Source organism: Halictus rubicundus, chromosome 13 (genome assembly GCF_050948215.1).
Source record: "Halictus rubicundus isolate RS-2024b chromosome 13, iyHalRubi1_principal, whole genome shotgun sequence".
Lineage (NCBI taxonomy): Eukaryota > Metazoa > Arthropoda > Insecta > Hymenoptera > Halictidae > Halictus > Halictus rubicundus.
This window is the reverse complement of record NC_135161.1, coordinates 11,814,316-11,836,389: the sequence shown is the minus strand read 5'-3', so window position 1 is coordinate 11,836,389 and position 22,074 is coordinate 11,814,316. Positions and strand designations below refer to the sequence as shown.

At 39.7% G+C, this 22,074-nt stretch overlaps 1 protein-coding gene and 1 long non-coding RNA gene across 9 annotated transcripts in view; one reads left to right on the top strand and one right to left on the bottom strand.

The window, feature by feature from the left end:
* The window catches only part of LOC143360565 (uncharacterized), a 272,755-nt gene that overhangs the window by 145,264 nt on the left and 105,417 nt on the right, over positions 1-22,074 (top strand). The window lies entirely within an intron of this gene.
* Positions 1-22,074, bottom strand: part of Jus (EB domain-containing julius seizure protein) — a 48,688-nt gene that overhangs the window by 14,073 nt on the left and 12,541 nt on the right. For all 8 annotated transcript variants that reach the window (XR_013083301.1, XM_076799529.1, XM_076799528.1 and 5 more), the window contains one exon: positions 440-592. Coding sequence is in view for 7 of the 8 variants with exons in the window: in XM_076799529.1 (XP_076655644.1) it covers positions 440-592 (153 nt within the window). In the remaining variant the exon portion in view is untranslated. The remainder of the gene's footprint in view (positions 1-439; positions 593-22,074) is intronic.

Genomic DNA, 22,074 nt, shown 5'->3' with positions numbered 1-22,074 from the left:
AGAGTTTACTCTCGGTGCCATGAAAGTTTCAAGGTGGCACTCTCTGGAACTTTGTAGTTACGCGAATTTAAAGTGGACTGCACGTCATAAAAAAAAGTTCAATTTAGAAGACCATCCGGAAACTATTATAAAAACATCGCTCACAAACTTCACGAAGAGCTCTTAAACTCTTGTTTGCATTAGTACCCTAATGAATAAAAATTAAACGGAAAGGTGCCCCTTGCTCGACTTCAATTTTGTTAAATAAATGCAAATTCAAGCCTGACTATTCTCAATAGACATTTCGGAAGATGCAGAGTCAATATTTCATCAGAGTCAGAAACAATAAGTAGTAGACACCCATTTGTTCGTATGGGACTGTTCCAGCTAGAATTCGTTTCAGTGCGCGTTGTACATTATTCCGTTTGGCTTCGGCGCGCTTGGAAGTATACTAACTTACGGTGTCCACACTTGTCGATATGATTCGTAGCCTCGAATTCCTCTTTGCACGTGCATTTGTTCTTCTTTGGCTCGCAATACGAGCCCGCGAATCCGCAATCGCGATCCTCCACGCATTGATCGCCGAATTTCTTCGGTCCCCTTCCGCTTAAATCTGGAACACAAATGCAGAACAATTTGTTAGATGAAGCAGGAAGTTGGTAGTCTATATACCAATAATAATAAATTAGCATTTTTGCACTCGTTCACGAATGAGACCAATTTTGCTCAGGCACGAAGCAGTAAAGGGTGATTTTCGGGAATTATTTTCTCCAAAACTGTAAGACTCACTAAAAAAATTTTTTCCACATTAAAAGTGGTGTATTACAGAGAGCCTCTCACAATTTTTTTATTCGAAAATGTTTGTCAACTACGAAGTTATGGCTGATCTAAGTTGTACCTTGTATTACTACTTATTGTGCACAAAGTTGTCGGAACAGCTTTTTTTCAAAGCTCAATAAAACGACCAAAAAAAATCGTACATCAAGTTTCAAAACGTCGTTGCAAAGAGGAAGCTTCAATCTTCAAATCTATGGTAGATTCATTCCGGAAAAAAATTTTTTAACGTTGCTACAGACGTTTGTAGCATGCTCGAGAGAAAGCTCATCTTCGGAGAGGAACTGGGGCACTGAATTCCATCTGCCGTAGCATGTAAAAATTTTTCAGAGAAAAATGAACAATGCACCCGGAAAGTAGAGGCTTCGAGCTTCAAAATGAGACAAGATTCACCGCCATACGATTTTTTTAAACGAAATTATAACAATTTGACTGCCATCGATCTTCTGTGGAACAGTTTGAACATCGAAGATCGGAATTGTTGGAATATTTTCTGGAGCGACTGTATATCGCCGTATAGTGTTTGACCAGAGCGAAGCGCTTCGTCATAGTGAACGCGGGAGGCTGAGGAGAAGGTGGTCGGACCCTCGTCAGATGATATATTTGCTTAGCGTAGGGGTGAATTACGGTCTGGTTACGGGATGTGAATCCGTCGCGAGCCCGGGTGTTCGATTAATCGCTCGGAATTCAATACTCGATTACGCCGTCTTCGGCTGGATCTAATCGCGTAAAACGAGCGGAAACCCGGCGTACGAGAGCGGAACAATCAGCTTTGTATCGGTAACTTCTCGATTTCCTCCGATACTAATTCCTTTTTCCAGTCTCTATTCGATTGCACCCTCGCTGCACAATTTCCTACGCGTTCGCAAAAATTACTCGCGAATATAGTTTCTTTATCGGCTACAATTTCTCAGGAAGAGAGAGCGTCCATGTTCGTTATTATGTCCACATTAATGAAACAAGACATTCATCCAGACATTTTTGCCATAAATGCAGTCCAATCATTAGACCGTGGTCCTTCATGCGAAATAAAAATTTCCTATCTGGATTGCAACAAACTGGTGTGAAATAGAAATTTATTTTCCTTCTTATTATTAGGCAGCTGATACTTATCCAAACTAACAATTGTTTACGTTCATTGTAAGGCGTAGGAACATTTTTAATCTTCCTACTGTTTGAAATCATAAAATCCGGAGTCTGCTAGTTACGTTTAGTAGGTGGAAAATAGTACAACACTATGCTCAAATTTTCCTGATACTTTTTCCCGTTTTAGATTACATCCAGTTTCGCCATAAACGCGTCAAATCCGCAGTCTGATCCCTGTACAGCGAAATTGAACGAGCCAATTGTCCAGAAAAATCATTATTTATATATTCGTGAGGACAGTGTCGCGAGAATTCCAAGGAGATTTGCATCTATCTCAGCTCGCCAGGGGCGTACGCTATAGCCTCCTTTCGTGTTTAAACGGAGAACGACCGGCAAGATAATTTAAAGCGCCGTATCGTAAATTCCTTTCTCTGAATTAAAGATCGAGGCGCACGGAAAGCGTTCTAGACAAGCCCCGGGGCACTCGATTTTTTCAATCGCTAAATTAACACCCGGCCGAAGCGCTGGGCTCTCGAAAGTTCAACAGACCGTCGTCGTCGTCGTCGTCGTCGTCGGGGCCGTTAAAGAATTTTGAGAGACGGCCATTCGCAAAGTCGCGGAAGCAATCCTTTTTCCTACAAGGCAAAGAGACCCGGCTTGATTACTGCATTGTCGTTGCATAATGGCCGTCTACTCGAATACGATCGTATTCATGCCCGGCGAAGACGAGCCACTGGGCTTTTCAATCTCGAACGAGCAGGGATGACGATCCGCGAAAGACACGGTTCCCCGGCTCGTTTTGCACGTTTGCCCGGACAAAACGGATCGCGAAAATAACGCGCTGAAATCAATTTCGAGAAGTGCAAAATAGGAGAGAGCAGCCGAACTTTGGACCGGCGCCTAATTTGCAAATCGTGGACAATTAGCGTCACCGGGGACGCTGTGTTTTCTTTCATACGGTGCCAGATAGGGTCCAGAATATTGTTTATAAATATTTTAGTTTACCGAGACCGTGGGTCCTTATGCGAAATAAAAATTGCTTCCATTGATCGCAGGACATGGGAACCAGTAGGAGTTTGTTCCCCTCTTTTTTTGGCTTTATTAACGCATTTTCTGCCGGAGATTGTTTCCTTATTGTTTTAAGTGTATGGTCCTTGAATGAGGATTTTTTCGATGGAATTTCGATGGTGAGCCTACGACACACACACACACAGTAATATAATCTAATAGTTTTGCTCAGGATTATCATGTGAAATATGATTTCAAAGCTTCCTTTTGGTACAGCAGAGTTATTGAAAATTCTATTAATAATTCTACTCCACGAGTCTACAGAACACGTTTTTTAAATTCTCGGTACAAATAAAAAAAATCTGTGAAAAGCAATTTTTCCATGAATTAAATATCATCTAGTAAACTAATGGACGTAGCATGGCAGAGAACCTGAAGTCCACTTGGTCCATTTATAAAAAAGTTATTCCGACTGAAAATGTGTGCCATCAACTGCGAGTGGACTGCGGATTTTTATGGCAAAGGCTCGGCGCAATTAAAAACAGTAAAAACATGAGCAGAGTAAAAAATACTGATAAAATAAAGTACTAATTTTCAATCATTTTCAACCTATCAAGAAAGAAAGTAAATTTCTATTTCACTGCAGTTTGCGGCAATTCCGGCCGGAAATCTTCACTCTTCGTAAAGCTGTCTAATTACGAGGCTGTGAAAGAAGTCGCAGGACAAGGGGTTGAAGCGTCTCCAGGCCCGGAGGTGAGAGGCGAGGCGTTTTCGAAAAACGTGGAAAGCGTTGAGAGGCAGAAGTAAACGTCCTCGAGAATCGAGTGGAGGGGGAGGGATGAGTAGATCGGTACACTCCGTGTGAAAATCCGGGGGGGAGCCCGAGTTTGCTACCCTGTCACGACGGCCCTGAAGATGGTTGCTGGTGTTCAGACTGCAGCAGGCGTGGGACGGCACGCACGTGAGATCGTTGGCAGAGTGCCATAGCAAAGTGACCCACTTTCGACGCGTAGATTGACCCAAGTGTCGCCATTTTTACTGTGAGCCACCGAGTAGCTAGAGTTTCTTGCTCGCGAGTAGCCTACGTGCGTTCGCCCCCTCTATTCCCCTCTCACCCCTGCGCTCGATCTTTCCTTTTTTATTCCCTCCGTCGTACCCTTCTTTTTTTCAGGTCGTCGCAAGGAGGACAGATCGTTAACTGACCACGCAATTATGCGCGAACAGCCGACCAGGCTTCTTTGAGGTTCGAGCTTTCGAGTTTGCCCGAGCGGCTCGCGCCGGCTCAAAGCGGAAATTGCGAGTCGCAGGCAACCCCTTTTACTCGCGCATAGTTTCCTACAGGACTTGTAGATTTTATTCCGTCGTCTAGCTCTCTCCAGGAACTTGATCAATTCCGCAGCCTTTTTACGCGGAATGGCACACTTCGCTGGCCGCGCTCGTACCTTTTTACTGTTCATGGGGTGCCGGGAAATACAACCCCTAGTTGTTAACGCTTTTACGAGAGCTCGGTACAAAAATAAAAATTAGTGGTAGTTCAGGGACTCGGTGCTCTTGATCACAATATTTAAACCTTCTAACTAATATACCGAGTGCTTCCTAGGTACAAGCGCCTGGGTGGTGATTCTACATGCGAAAACGCGTCGAAAAGAAGCAATAACATTTTTTCGTTTGACGCCCTGTTTTCGAGAAAAACGAGCTTGAAAATCCGCCGAGTTCCAGGATTTACGGGCAGTAGATCCGGTCAATCGTAGCCAGACGCGTCATCCAGTTCGTCTCTACTGGCGCGCCTACTCGAACTCGATTTACTCGAAAACGAAGCGTCGAACGAAAAATAGTTATTCTCTTTTTTCGATTTGTTTCTGCATGGAGAATCACCACGTATTTCGGAAACGCCCTGTGTAATATCGAAGTGGTAGATAGAAATGCAGTGAGATGGTGAAATTCCATCTAAATCCACAAATAATTATATTGGCCCTCGCAACCCTACGAGTTCTAGGCCTGTGCCGGAGTCATTTCTGACCCACACCGATATTTCACTTTTCCTTCGATATCAGACGTTGGCTCGGGACCGGCTTTCAACGTATTTCGGAAGAAAAGCGATTTTCTTATTTCGGAATAAAATTGTACAGACGGTCTCAGACATAACATACGAAGGATTAAATAATTATAAGAGTGGGGTTACTCAGGGATTAATAAAATTTTCAAAATCTGGATTTAGTGAAGATTTTCAAATACTTTGCCACCGTCGTAGACGCAGGGTTGGACTACAATAGTTTTCTAAAAATCGGAATTAATAGTTCGAATTCCTTTAAATCGGTGCGATGGCGTGGAAGTCAGTGGCGCGGAAGGCGAGAATGATTACGAATGGTCTCTGTAGATATAGATCAAGGTAGAACAGCCTTGGTGGCACTAGCGTCTGCAACGACGTATATGTTTCTCTCTATTTAACTGCAACGGGCGCCGTCTCCATTTCCGTGACAATTAACGAGCATAACTGAAAACTATCGCAGCGTCGTGGAAATCTCGGATGGTGATGGGTCACGTTTTCTGGCGTGGTTAACGAAGATAACCTGGCTAGCCTGAGTCGCACAGTTGACTTTTGCTCGACGAAAAATCGGTTCGTGATTCGGCTATCAAAGAGGCTTTCTCAGAAATAGCCTAACCGTCCGCGTTCTCTCGTACCAGCCGGGAAACCAGACGAACTGGAACTGATATCGATTTTGCCCGTGCATCCGCAATTTCTAATTATCGAGTGTATCTCGTTTAACGAAAACTTGAAGAAGCCCTATCCCCCCCGGCCGACGCCATTTTGCTAATCATGATTTCGCATGCCGGATAATACCGCATCAGCCGCCTTGATGTACAGTCTGGCCAGAAAGCTCGCAAGGCTCTGTCAGAATTAATATAAATCATAATCAAAATTGCCTGATCAAATATAAAACTGTGAAGACATTAATAGGCATTAAATAAATTATTTTCGTCTTCCCACAATTTTTAGAAGGGGAATACATTTTCATTTAATTTCTATTTCACATAAATAGTAATTTTTATTGAAATTATTACTGAATTAGACTAATTTAAATTTCTTTTTATTATCCGAAAAGTTGTCTCTTGAGTAAGAGAGTGTCAGAAAACATTCGTTCGAGAACTATTGTTGAAACAAAAATATTGTTTGAGCCACTCTTGAAACAACACAGTCATCGAAAATGTTCTGCGCTATTATTGCAATTTGCAGCGATTAATTTAACAAGCACCCAACATTATTCCAAATAGTATAAATGGGAAGCTGTATTGATTAACAAGAGAATACAACAATAAATCCACATCTCGATTCTGTCGACCGAAAATGTATTCACCCGAGGGTAATTAATATTAAACAAAACATTCGCTGTGGGTCAACGGAATAAATTATATCGCACGGAACGAGGAAGAATATTGCAAAGCATTTTCCATAACAAACAAGCCCAAGAAACCTTTTATTCTATGAAAATGAAAATGCATGACCCACTATTTCAATGAAAACACCAACAATCAGCTCGCTAAACAAATGAAAAATGCTGCTTTTGCATGCGTGGCTCGCTACATGTTTATCACGCCTCGGGAATAAAATTATTTCCACTCATAATTTAAAAAATTCACAGTCTCGAGATCACCTGAAAAAAGATAATAAAAAGAAACCAGACAATTATTTCGTATAATGAAATCTGCAGAAGCGAATTCATCGTCGTCGTTCTGCAATTGTCTTTCTCGGCCAATCAATGAGCACAACGAGACAAAGAGGCTTTGTTTCTCTGTCAATACCTCGCGTTTTGCCATAATTTGTATGGCAAGGCGGACAAAGACGAATCGAAAAGAAAACTTCCAAGGAAAGAACGCTTTTCGAGCACGGATTATTTTTAGATCGACAAGCTTTTTAATTACAAATTATGCGCTGTTCTTCTCGTCGGCGTTCCTTGTGTCCATTGTCTGCGGCGGGTCGATGTAATTGGAACAAAACACGAACCAATTACACGATTCCCTAGACTCCGATGGGACTTTTCGAGGACGGAATTCCAACGAGCCTCGTGGAACATTCTGATGCTTAAGTATAATACTGTGTCTTCGGTCATTTCAGCAGAAGTGTGTCGCGTGAGCAGCCACAATCTCTTTTATCTTCGCAAAGTTCTCGGAAACGGAGTCTCACATTTTACCTCGCCGGAATTGATTCCCGGATTTTTATTCGCCTTTTAAACGTTCGTGGAGCAGATCCTTCTTTCAGCGCCGCACGTAAACTTAAATAAACTGGCTCCACTGTAGCATAGTTCGTGCATTTGTGCGAACGATGCCTTTGTCTAAAGTTGCACCCCTTAACATCTTTCTTCACAAATTATTTACTTTTTAGATTTCCTTGTAGACAGTAATTTTTAACATTTTCTTAAAGTGCCCAAACTAATTGAGTATATTCAGGAGGAAATATTTCAAATTCTTTATAAATTTTCTTCCAGATAAATGTAAACATTATTCGTTTAAAAATATTCGTGGGGTGCCAGACACACTCTGTTCAGGCACTTGAGGTTTAACATACATGATAATTTAATGAATAATTTGCTGCAGCCATGAAATATTAAAAAAATTTCCGTTTTTGAACTGTTGTGATACAGAATAGCGATTTTTGCTTACATCTTTTATTAGTCCCGTAACTCATTAAAATTGTCGCAACAAATGATCAATACTGACTGTACACTACTGTTGTATTAACTGAACATTAATCATGAACAATACAAGGTGGTAGCACAAAATAAAAGCGCAAGAAAAATTAAAATAATTGTCAAGCGGCACGCATCGGTTCACATACCCGTTCGAGTCGACAGAAATAAGAAAATCAGGGATGTAGAACAGCCATAAACTATTTAAATCCGCGGTCATAGATACTTTCAGATGGCTCGATAGCTTCGATGCTTATCTGCGGCTCAAACGAAGACTTTATTGTATTCTTTCACGCGACGGAAATGGCCGCTATTTACGTCCGAAGCGGCCGTATGCTATTTCGTCAACAAGATTTGGGCTAATTTTGCAAATTGGATAGAATTTGTATTGACCTACTATCTTTCGAATAATTATAGTGGTAATTTCGATCTGTATAGCCCGAACGACGGAATTTCGAGATCCTTTTGCATCATCGACCCGAAACCCATGACGCATTTGCGACGATACGAAGAATTTCTGATTGAAATCATTCTAATAGCGGCGAAGATGTAGGCGCGATTATAAAGAGGTCGGCTAAGCGTGTTGCAGGAACGAGAATGCTATACATTTAACTGACGTATCGACCCAGTTGGAAATTCATTCTGCGGTTTATAGGTGCGAATGGCCACGGCTAAGCGACCGGAGGATCATCTTTCCACCCCTGGAATTTTCTTTCTCCCCGGGAGAGCAATAAATCATTATGGCGGCTGTTAGAGAGGCCATTTTCGAAGCAGAAAATACCGTATAAATTTCGCGTTTGACCCGCCTCGCCTAATTGCTCTATGGCCGATCGAAGTCGCCGCTGAACGGCGGATTTTTACGCGTTCGCGATGCACACGAGATTTGAAAATACTGGGACACCTGTTTAGATCAATGCGCAGACTAAATTTACTTCTAATGCTAGCTTCCAAAGTAGATATAAAAATTTGTCTGCAAAAAGAAAAGAAAGTTAATCGGTTGTAGCAGTTAAGGGTTGGAAATTGAAAGTTTTATGATTTAGAGAAACTGGTTTATTTTCTGGGTTAAGAATTCCAATTTTTTTAGAGAATTATTAGAATTTTTTTATAAGCAATAATTGTACATTTTATATAACGACAGAATCAATTTAATTTTCTCCACGTAAAATATGGTCATGGCTCTCATATGCGGAGGCTGCACGCGACCATTTTGTAAATGAATTTCCATGCGTGGAGCTTCAAAGACGAGTCGAGGAGAGATTATTATGTCGTTCCATTAAAAATAATACATTTACTATATAATAGTATATATGAACGCTAATTTAATAGCGGTTCTACGAACCATGTAGCAAAGTGGGAACATGGAGAGCGAAGTCTGTATAACATGTCAATATGGCGGCGTGGCAATATCGATCTATTATGTCTTCATGAGGATCCGACGTTAATTGATGAATGGAAGACTGTGGGTATCGACATATCTGTTTCGCGATATTAATAAATGATATAACAAAGTCGTAGGTATAATGGACGTAATACGGTTATAGTGTACAGGGTGTCGTAAACGGAAGTTCGATGCACCATGCGGAGATATAGTCGGAGAAGAATATGCATCATTATTAAAAATATAAATGCTACTTTTTTTATATAAATATTCAGAAAAAAGTCACTATAGTATTCGAATAGAAATTTTTATTTTATTGAATTTTTAACATAAGTCATTATTGGTGGATATTAATTCAATATAAAAATTGTTTACGTCAATTGAAAGAAACTGGAATAAAATCAAAATTTCTACCATTCTTTAACAATTTTAATAAGTTGGGAATAATGTACCAATATTCTCAAGTTCTTTTAACGTTTACACTGATTGGTTCAGTGCATTTTGTGCACAGTTTGATCATCACTAACAGTATAAAAGTGTAATCGAGTAACAGTAAACAGAAATATTCTCCAACTGATAAGTTAATGGAAGGCCAGGCGAAAGGACGAAAAAAAAACTAATCTGATAAAAAATAATGAAAAAATCTGATTAAAACCGTGCGCCGGTAGTTAATTCAGTTTCCCTCGCGAGGATTTAATTCCGTGCACCCACGATCCGATTGGTGAGAGCTAGTATTTTAAGAGGTCCCTCCTCCTATCTTTTGTACTGATAACGAATTTTCCCCGTCGATACGTCGAGTGCGACTCTTGTTTGATACTTGTGGCGAAGGGTGGCCGCGATACTATAATAGATAACGAAATGTCAGCCGGATGGCGCCGTTCTCCTTTTCTAAATTCCTCGACAGCATGAAACAAACATAAAGCGCGATAAAATAATAAAATAATCGATTCGGAAAGAACTGAGAAACACGAATAGCAACGGCGATTAACAATATTTATCTCTGCTAGAAGTTTTCCTACATTCCGAAGAAGATAAAAATCGAATTAAACATTTTTAATAATTTTTCTGTTCGTTATTTACACGATCAAAATTGCGTCGAGTGTGCCGATCTAATGTATGCTTGCACTATAAATAGATTGCAGATTTTTACAAGACTAACGATCACGTATAACAGCAAAAATTAGCAATATTTATTATTTTATCGTTGCCGGAGGGCTGCGAGGTATATTATCTTCGTTGAAACGTGACCTCGGCTCAGGTCGCCGCGCCGCTGTGGTTAATGATTGTAAAAAGTATCTGACGTCGTTGGAGTGGCCAGCCAGCGGACTGATTAACTCTTGTTATTTTTACGAACACACAGAGGAACAAGGTGTCGTGCTTAACGACGTTGGCGGTTTCATAAAGATCGATTTCCAACAGGGGTCGGCGCGGCGCGGTGGTTTTAACCCCGATCCACGATCGACGTGTTCCTCGCGTTCGTAGCGCAGCCAGCACACAGTCGCCCCCGGCAACTCGTGTGAAAAGTCGCATAATAACGATAATGGCGAAAAGTACAGCGGGCCGTTCACAACATTGCGTGAGGACGATAGGTATCGTCGCATGTCACCGTCGCCGTCACGGCACGCAACGACCACTCGCCCCCGAGAAACTACCCCCGGTCGCTGCCTTTCACCTGGAAAATACTTCCACCCCTCCACTTAGGCAAATGAAAACGCTTCCTAATATTTCTGAAACTTTCTTTAATCAATTCCTCGTGATTGGAATTTTACAAGCCCTTTTGGCCTTCAACCCCCTTCTCTTCACGCCGTCTTTCGGTTTGGAAAATATTTCCACCCCTCCACTTAGGCAAATGGATTTTTAATATTTCTAAAATTTTCTTTAATAAGTTCCTTATGATTGCAATTTTTAGACGCTTTGGGTCACTGCTTTACAACCCCTTTCTGCCTTCAACCCCCTTCTCTTGACGCTGTCTAGGGTTAGTAAAATTTTCTTTAATAAATTCCTTATGATTGCAATTTTTAGACGCTTTGGGTCACTGTTTTAAAACCCCTTTGGTTCCCAACCCCCTTATATACTGTTTTTTTCATTATTAATTGAAACTGTGAGCCACAATTTTAGAATCCTTTAAAGATTGCAACCCCCCTTTCAACCTTCTAACACTCCTGCAAGTTATATTATGTATAAATACTTCACTATTACATTCATTAAATCTGTAAGCCACGGTTTCACAATCTTTTAAGGGTTGCAACCCTCTTTTTAACCTTTCGATATATACACACAAGGAACATAATTAATATTTTTCCATTAACAGTCTTAACACAATTTTAAAATACGGTTTTCTTTTTTTTCGTTTCGCACACCCCCTCTTCAACCCTCTCGATGCACAAGGAATAAATGCCTTCTAAAAAGTGCAAATAAAGGAAATAAAATTGAAAAGTCTGCTGAGTACATTTTTCAACATTCATTTAATTTCCTTTTATATCAGAAAGGCTTGACATTTTATTTATTCAGCACAGTAAATTGACTTTGTTAGTATAGGAGTCGTAATTAGCACACAGTGAGTCACGAGAGTCTACCTACACTAATTGTGAATGCTTGAAAGAGGAATAAGGATTTTAAGCGTTTTATGAATGTTAATTAATTTTATTTTTTATTTACCAACGCTGAGGAAAATTCTAAAATAATTCTGAGATTTTTCACCTAATTTTAATGCCTTAATACCTAATTAAGATGTATCGCAATGACGCGTCTTTTCACTTAGACAATCTCCTTCGAACGATCTGAAAAACGGGGACGGATTTGTCCTTTTAACGAGAGCTCTTCGCAGATAGCTTTACGGACTATATGGTATTCGATTACTGTTAATGGATCCCAGCAGATAAGAAGATTTCGAACTCGAGTACTATCGATTATCTAAATAGAATGTCGCCGTAGTATATCTTCTCAGCTATAGAAAAATCGTTTTATAGACTCGCGACGTAGTGAAATACTCGTACGGCTCACCAAAGCAGTTCTTCTTCGAGTTTTCAGTTCGTCGTGTAATGGAAAACTTTACGTTTCAAAGTTGACACTAAACTTTTACTTGCTACTACGTAATTTGTTGTTCGACCGACTTATCTTTAAAATGGTATTCAGGTCGCCATTTGAATTAATGAAACCATGAAAGTGTATTAATAGAACTATCTACTCGAACTCCTTTTACTAAAGTAATTAGTAAAATTACTATCTGAACCCTTCCTTTCAAAATAATTAGTAGATTTACCAAAAGATCATAATTAATTTAACCTAAATGCAATAAATCATGCAATTTCACCAATTTATAATATAATCAATTATTGAGACAGAAAATGTTGCAGAGTTTATTATTACAAACAACCTGATCTCCTCAATAAACCAATCTTTATAAATTGATATGCATCCTGTCAAGAATTTACAGTAATGACATTGCAAAACTGAACACAATTTAGTATCCTTCGAACTCAATATATAAAAATCATCGTTAGTATTGAGCCAGACGTAAAACGAGAAATTCGCTTCGTGTTAAATTGCACAAACGCGCGGAATGCAAATCACATGCATCCTGTATGCATTCGGAGCGTGTTGCATCGTGCACAAGATTCGTAATTGATGAAAAATGACCGGCGCTGCGAGGCGGGTTTCATGATACTCGGGTGTTTCGCCGTTTGACAAATGACTTTTATCGGTGTATCTGCTTTTCATTTTTTACTCGATGGTTAAAACATCCCATTAAGCAGGAGGGTCGCGGGGAAATCTTATGCAACAGATAGTTGCGGTTGTTGCGGTGTGATCAGCGCGCACTCGTCCTCGTGGTTACATCGAAAGCCACGACGTCGAATAAATCGAAGCACGGTATCGCACTTGCGATTCGTAAGGGGGAGCTCTGGATGCAAATATCTTTTATGCAAAATTAAAATCGTCTGTACCATTCGCTAGAATAGTTCAATGTTTTTCCACAGGAAAAAATGTTAAATAATATCGTTCGATATCCTCTCCGGCTGAAAACCGGATTTCTATTTTCCAGTGGAATCTTCTTCGGCCAGTCGTTGAATATTTCAATGATTTCGTAGGCGAAGAGCAATGAGGTCATAAATTATTGATGTAATTATTTCGAGCAGCGGATTCGCACTCTGGAAGACCAGGACTACGTCCTGAATAATTCGCGCAACTCCGTTTCGTCTCGTTCCCGCAGAAACGTTTCATGTTGTTGTCGTTGGCAGAGATCTAGACTTCGATAGTACACGTTTCCGAGCCGCACAGCTCATTTATTTCTTTGGTACTAATTCCCCTGTATACTTGTTTCATTGTTCGTAGAAGTTTATTCTCTGTTGTTTCGACTGTGAAACTGTACTGTCATTTGTCAAAATGCTTCTAATACGAATATTTTCCCAGTACAACATTCGAGGTTGAACTTCACCACGGCAACCCAGAAATTTTTTATTTTTTACTATATAATCCCGTACATCTTGACGAGAAAATGCCAAAAATGGAAGTTTCGAGGCGAGGAATTCACTGGTTTAAAAGTTATGCGTGTTCAAAGTTGAACAGAATAGTTGTTAAGGCACAGTTTAAGTATTTTCTACTCAAGTAGAATTTTATTTAAATGAAGAAACAGGTACTCTAGTCACCAGTTATATCAGCCAGATAGATAACATTATTTGTTACTGTATTCAAATGTTTTAATGAACTCAAGTAAGAAATTATTCGGAGCCGATTCATATAAAATCAGATAAAAATTTGATACGGTCCCTTTTTGTTCCATCGAGACAAAAATTAATTATTTCAAGTTCGCCGGCGGAGCACGGTTTTGAAACATCACTGAAAGCAGTTCTATTTTTTCTTTCGGTACCCAGCGCCGCTTTGTATATCGCGTACAGCTCCCGCTGAATGCAATGATAGAACTTTCCCGGGGATCTCGCAGACTCGGATCAGAAATGAGTCCCGGTAATTCCATTTCCGCGTGCAATTCACTTATTAATAGCGAGACCGAGCGGTTTTCGTGTTAGTTTTCCGACTGGTTGCCTTTGTCCGCATTGTTATCAGATCCAATTGTTACGTCGGTACCGTGACTCGCGGATGCTCTATTTGCGAATGGAAATTAAATGATCCGCCGCGGATACGTTTGGCCATTTCTGCGACATCGGCAGAACTTCTGACAGAAGCGAAATAGAATTTTTTAAATCGGTGTTCACGTGTTACAGAATAACAAAAAACTCTAAGCAAGCTTTAACGACAAAAATATTTATTGGAGTCGATCTTTCTGAAACAAGTCGCACAGTTTGTTCACTATAACATGGTACAGTGTGGTACAGTGTGGCGATATCGCGATCACGATCTTTCTTCTCGTTTTTTTTTTGTTCTTCGAACGATCACGTTTTTCGATATAAATTGCCAGGGGATTGGCCTTAGCGTTGTTTCACACGATATAGGACGTCGAACGACCATAAGTTCCATGCCTACGGGAAATTGATTGCGAAATCTCGCAGGTACCAGTCGTGGCATGATGTATGGTGCCTGGCGGACCGGTTTCGAAAGAAGTTTAGTATAAATATTTTACGACTAGTGTTAGGAAACACGACGTTCCGTGTGGTGGGATATTTAATTGTTTTTTAACACGGCGATTGCCGTGTGACAAGCTAACTTCTATTGTCATTTTTACATGAACAAAGCTCTAGTTTTCCACTCGTGTGAACGTTGCTATTTTATTTAGTAAGATAATTTAGCCAAATTTGTAACATATTGAAAATATTGAAGAATTTTGTAATTTTATTGGCTGAAATAATTTTAGTGTGACCAAGCTGAAATGATTAAACCATTACTTCCAGTTAACACAAATGTTTCCTTTAGTTTGCCCAGTTTGCGCACGCCACAAGCACACGAAGATCCCCGGTATAATGATCAACACAACTTCATAACTTTCTGTAATGCAAAAACGGTATTTCCACCGTGGATAATTACTCTCGCGTTCGTTGTTATGGCAGTTAATCAAACGAAGCATTTACCGTGACTTGGGAATTAAAGACTGCGTGGAATTACGAAAAGAAAATTATCGTGCCACTTGAGTAATTGAAAGTGCCCGCCATATTTTCTCACAGAGAGGCAACAAGACGGTTCTCTCTCCCATAAAGGTGAAGGAAAACTTCACCTCCATTTTGTTGCGTCGCTTGCACCGAGCGCTCTTAAAAAAAGAAATTAATTTCGAGGATGACTAACGAACTGTTTCTAGATTAATTTACGGCGTCGTTGGTCCCGCTATTATATTCCGTGCAACAATGTCGCAAATCTGGTAAAGTGACGGTGTTACGCAAGAAACGCATTACATATTGATTACGTAATTTGGATCAAAGTGATTTCGTTATCCCTTGGAGGATAATGCACTTCCTATCAAAACCCAATTATTGCATCATGTTATATAATTTAAAAAAAGTTGGGCTCTAATGATTTGAACAGTTCGCATTTTTTTTTAATTACTTTAGAAGAAAGCAAAGGACTCGTTTAATCAACGCACAGTGCTTAAGTTTTAACGAACAGTGGTTACTGCAATTTTATTGGTCGACGAGGTGCATTCAATTCCGAGTTGCGATCGATGTTCAATTCCCTTCGAAAAGTTCAATCAACACGAGCACCAATTGTGCTCTTTCTGCGATGAATATTTAGGTATTTAAATCTGTGCCCTTTATGTGTGTACTGTAACCTGCCTTATTCATATTCATAAGTATTATTGTACCGATTGTTGACTCCCTTTATTTGTTAGATGAACTTACTGTGGGAGAGTATAAATCTTTTGTGCACACGGTGAATCTTACGCGAACTTGCAAGTATATGGTGTTTCCTATAATTTACAAGATCGCTTCGAAAATGTTATTTCAATTTAAAAATTGTTCCTTTGGAAATCCCTCCGTTAAATTTTCAGTTTTGTCCATTCTTTATACGAAGCTCTGATAAAAGTGTTCTGAGGTAAAAGGATTTTCCCACGTTTTAAAAGCTTTGTTTTGAACGTTATAAACGTCATCTAACTATGATTTAGAGATGCATACTGACCCAATATTCGAGGGAGCATGCTGTACCGGGAAAAATGAACCAAAAATGTAGAATAAAATTTTTTGATACGAGGTTTCGCTTCCGAGAAAAACTATGTTGAAAGTCTACTTTGTCTGATCATGACTTACCGTTTCTACTTACACTTAATGAATCTTTAAACTCGATTTTCTCGAAAACGAAGTGTCCCATAAAAAACTTTCATTTCTCATTTTTGACGGATATTCTGATGTAGAATCATCCCTCCTTCGCACCATAATAATTTAACACTGGGGTACCGTGTATTAAACAAAATTATTAAAACATGATTTTCTCAAGGACGAAGTCTCATTTTTATTCCATCATTTTTCACGCAATATCCATTACCTTCTGTACTAAACAAAATTGAACCTCGCATGATAATCTATTTCTATTTCCAATTAACTTCTACATTTTTTGTTGATTCTTTCAAGCAGAATCGTTTGAACAGAGTCGAATAATTGTTGCTGGAAACGGTAACTTTATCGACTCGTTCGCAGCCGGTTGCTATGCAGTGGCGAAAGTTTCTGTGATTATGTTGCAAGACTTCCAGGATGCCAGACAGTGGAAACATTTGGTCATTTTTGCGATGAAATCGTGCAACTTCTAATTGCATTCAAACAGACCCGTGAAACTTTCTTGATTTGACATTGAAACAAAAATCAATTTTGAACCAGATCTTTTCAAACAAGTTCTACTTTTAGTCAAAAGAATGATTCGAGAATTCTATTAAAACTATAATTTCTAATTTTAGAAAATCTAAACAGAACATTTTTTGTTACGTTAATTTTGTACTAAAAAATTATTCAGACAGAAAATAAGTTTCCTCGTGACTTCTATATTTAACAACTGCCTCGGAAAATTTCTATTTTACAGAAATACAGTTACGAGTATAACAAAGAAAGATTAATGCTCTTAAGCAGAAGTTCGCACAGCGTTGAAGGAGTTCAGTTCGATGCTCGGATGAAAGTAACAAGTTCTACGACAAACGTTTGCGTTAATTGAAGAATTCTTATCCGGGAGTGGCCGTTGAAGCGGCCCGCGGCCGCAGAAAAATGCATTTCTTTGTTATATTTGTCGGGCGAAGCGTTCGTTAGGATTTTCCGTCGGGTTTAATTTAGCGGAGCATGTCCGAAAACGCCGACTCTTGTTTGCTGCTTGTTACAGGGTGAACGATCCGTGCAACAGAGACGCGCATAAAGACACTGCAGTCTGCACTGCGGACTCACGTGCAGTTAACTTTCCGCCGAACTGTGGCTCTGGCTGCGCTGCTCGCCTGCACCTTTTCCGCAGACTTGAACTAGTTTTGAATTCCACGTGATAACAAACAACGACAGTCCGCAGCGCACTAGGAATCGTTCGGTCATTTTCATGGCACAATCGTCCAACTTCTGACGGAATTACGATACGCCGATGCAACTATTACTTCTTAATTAACGCGGCCCCTTCTCCTCCGTTTGTTTCACCCATCTACCTCTTTTAAATATTTTATCGATGCAACATAAAATATTAAAACAATTCAGCAGAAGAAAACTATTCTGAAGAAACATTTTCTGAATCAATTCCAACAACCTGGAGTCACTTATAATTATGTACTTCTTCAACGAATCGTTTTAATAATTTGAAAATGAAATATAAATGTCACAAATGCGTGAAATCCAATGTTTTAAAATTTGCACAAAGAAAATGCTAAATGAAACCTCTCTTCCACTGAGTTCATTCATTATTAAAGTAAAATGTAATTCTCTCTCTTCGAACCACATAAAAAGGGCATGTCCTGAAAATCACCATTTAACTTGACATTTTAATAATTGAGCTATTTAAATGTCTACATTCTGCACAGCTAAAATGACCTACTCCCATAAATTCTACAGGAAACGCAAATGCAGTGCTTTCAGCGAACACCGAAATCCCATTTTAAATGAAAAGATTCGTATCAAAACGACCTAACTGACTGTGTATAGACTAAATAACTAATGTTTATTTCTGTATACTATGCCGGAGCCGTTCGTGATTTTTATTTAAAAAAACTCTCATCCGAAATACGGCGTAAGCCGGTCCCGAGCTATCGCCTTATATCGAACGAAAATTGTAGTAAAATATCGGCTAGGGTCAGTAATGACTCCGGCACAGGCCTAGAACTCGCAGGAGTCCGAGGGTTAATTGATTTAATATAATGCACTCCTCGCAGGAGTCCGAGGGTTAATTGATTTAATATAATGGTTGCATCTGTTGCAACTGCAACGAGCTCGCCGGAATAGCTCACGCGATTGATTAGAGCTTGCGAAACTTTTCCGACCTATCAGCAGTTTCCAGATTAGGATAGCTGTCGACCGAACGTTTTACCGCTTCGCGATTTTACCATAACGGACGAAAATTTACTGGCCGACTTTCGATCATAAATTCAGTTCCGCACTCCGGAGCCGGAGTGTATTAAATTTCTTTTTTTTTTTACCTTTTTTAATAAATTTTACACGCTCTCCGATTTTCATTTCTCGCCCTCTTCCGGCGGCAGAAAATGTTTCATTCCGGATTGTTTGGTTTTTAATGCACCGGTGGAGAAATGTTATTCGTACTGTGAAAATGACATAAAGTCCGATTCCTATTTTATGTCGAAAAGCGACGATTTCATTTTTGAACAATAAAATTACGCGAGCAGACATCGACTTCGGTGCACGTGAAGTGGAATTGATTTATTGCGAAATTTTATCAAGTGCGGTGTTAAAGAATATTAGATTATTATAAACATCGTTTCCTTAATATCTTCATTGAGCACATAATTGGGCACAAGTTAATCATGCTGGTCTGCTGGCGAACTTCTTAAATGGTTCTTGATTAATTCTTCTTCGGACCTACTTTCACTCTTTTCACGTGATTAATAGACTGTGAATTTTGTGCAATTATGGCAAAAATGGTTGGACGAAATATGAAACTGCAGAGAACTGTTAGCGGAATATAAGAACACTGTTACATCATCATTAATAGTGGAAATACATTTTAATAATTAATATCTCTGATTTTGGTTAAACTTTACCACAGGAAACCAGAAATTTCTAACTTTTCTTTATGCAAGCCTGCAGATTTTTACGAGAAAATTCCGAAAATCCAAGTTTCAATCCTAGGTGATCACGTGCCAACATGGCGGCGCCCTTGCTTGTCAAAAACGCTGAAAATCGCACATCTTTACACACGTATAACTCCTGAGCTAGTGATCTCCTAGGATTGAAACTTGGATTTTCGGCATTCTCCCGCCAAAATCTACAGGATTCCACAAAAAACAGTTAAACATTTTTGGTTTCCCGAGGCAAAGTTAAGCCCCAATTTTTAATTTCTCTAATTGATCTTCAGTTTCTAAATGATTTTATAAAACTGATGGAAAATACGAAGCAGAATGTTCTCGTGTAAAATGAATTCCTTTGTGCTGCTCTTATCACAGATAACCCAGATTGGGAACGCATTCTGCATTGAAACAATATTCATACCTTACCAAGGCGAACCGAACGCATTTCGTATCGAAGCCATTGAAGTACGCGGAAAGTGCTTCCTATATTTATTCAACGGTATTGGGTTGACCCATAACTTCGTGCGGATCTCTCTACGCGAATGAAATACAATTTGTTTGTAATGAAAACAAATTTCATCCAACAACACACGTACATATTTGCCATCCTGTTCGACGAGATCTTCCACCGTTTCTCGCTTTATTATTTCTGTATGAACTGTATCTCGTATCGGAAATTGTATACCGGGTGTAACTGGTAACAAATGGGTAATTCTACATTAAAAAAAAAAGTAAAAAAACGTAGAATAGAATTTTTATACACGAAGCTTTGTTATCGAGAGAATCGAATTTGAAAGTTCAGCGAGCACGCGTGCCGTTGAATAGAAAAATCGTCTGACGCGTCTGGTCACGACCTACTGATTCTACTTAGAAATGCGAGAGACGCGATTCCAACGGGTTTTCGAAGTCGATTTTCTCCGAATCGAACGCGAAAATTCTATTCGACATTTTCGACACATTTTTTCATCCGGAATCATCCTCTTTTTCCACCCTCGGTTACACCCTGTGTAAATGGACAAAATAACTGTGCCATTCGTGGCACGGGTCAAATTTTCTTGTGAATTTTACTTTTCTTTTTAAAAATCTGCCCTAGCCATTTTCGATCTCATAAATCTTCTGAAGTTGACATGTTCTAAATGGAAATACTTAAGTCGGGGGGGGGGGGGTCGAAAATCGAGCGAGAGGAGGGCTCGCGATTCGCGCGAAACTGATAGGGCCGGCAATTACCGGGAGAATTTTGAAGAAGGTGCCGAAGCCCGGCGCACTATGCTCTCTTTATCGCTCATTGTCAGAACGGCAGCCTCGTCCACAGGGCCTTTGTCAGCCGAGGAACGCCGCCTCCGCTCCTCGATCGTAAGAGATTTATTTTCGGGCAAGGAACCCACGGCAAACGGGTCGCGGTACTTAATTACCCCGGATACAGGCTTTTGTGCAATATTCTATGTGTTGCGGGGCCACTCTTTTATCAAACGGCCCGCCGCGTAATTAGAACACACCCTAAGGCCGGCCCTCCCGCCCCACCCGTTTTACATTACACATGCAAACACCCTCGTGCGCTCTTATGCCCCCTATTCCCATCGGCGGATATTTGGGTTATGGTTAATGTTTGCTACGCGGAAATCGACATCGAGACCCCTGCCGACCGGTAATTAAAACAGCTATTTGACCCGACTGTCGTCAAGCTATGTACACACTGTAGCAACATCGGGCGACTTTTTGCCGCCTCTTGTTGCCCTCTGCTTCCTTTATTCGATAACGTGACGACTTTTTGCAGATACGCAATAATATCTTGGCACTCGTAAAAAGACGATAACTTTTTACTGCACGGCGTGGAAAAGAAATTTTTGACAAAAAATGCAATTCGTCGGAATTACAGGGAATATACTAAAAGTTTACAACTGGTTTAGGTGGACCTGAAAATTTAAAAAATACATTTTATTTACATCTGTGTCAACCAGAGAATTATAGGAACTGTATTTATTAAATGCTTCAAATATTTTCTCCGTTTTAATAATAAATCGAAGTAAAATTTCGATACAGGCCCGCCCGGATAGACAACTTTTAGTATTTTCTTTACAATTCCGACCAATTGCAATTTTTTCCAAATTCTTGTTCACGCCACGTAGTGTCCTGACTTCTCAAAAAATCCAAGTATGTTAAGAGTGTCTGGATAATGTTGCGAGCGACTACAAAATTGTCTCGTTGCTCGTTGTTGCCGCAGTGTGAACATAGCTTTATGGTTTATTTGGCTGCACGCGTTGTTTCCGGCTCTCAATCTTGCTCGATGGCTTTCTTACTGCTGCGTCCGATATCCGTAATGGGTTCCTCAATATCCATTATGAGAAAATGCGCCAAACATCCTGACGGTTGATGCAGCGTTAGCTGAGATCTGCGCGATTACATGACTTGGCATTATATGCGTACTGCAACTACGTTTCGTAGCTGTCTTGTGTCTGTGTGGACTGTAATTAATGGTGTTGTGGAACATACAATTTTTCCTTACTGTGTCTTTTAAATCGAAAATAATGTTATAGCATTTTCAAATTATTCTAATACTTTTACTGCTTTAAATGCACGAAATGAGCAGTCTAACACTGAGAATAAAAATAAAATAAAGTGTCCCAATATTTTATACTAAAACGCAAAATATTGAGAATACTGAGAATAAAAATCCTAAGCATATTTTATATCAAAATATGGAGAATAAAAATAAAATGTCCCAAGCATATTTTACGCTAAATTGCAAAATATTGGGTAACTTTGTTCGAAGTGTAAAAGAGAATCAGGCTAGTTTCGAGGTATGCAAACGGTCCAATTACCCGATGCAAATTTTCGACACGTTTCCAAGACGCGACAATGGAAGCCTAGGCATTTTCGGAGAGCGGAATACACAAAGGTATCGAGAGAGGGATTCACAAGGTCTGATATATGCCAATAAGAAAACCGAGGATACCTACGTTCACATGCGC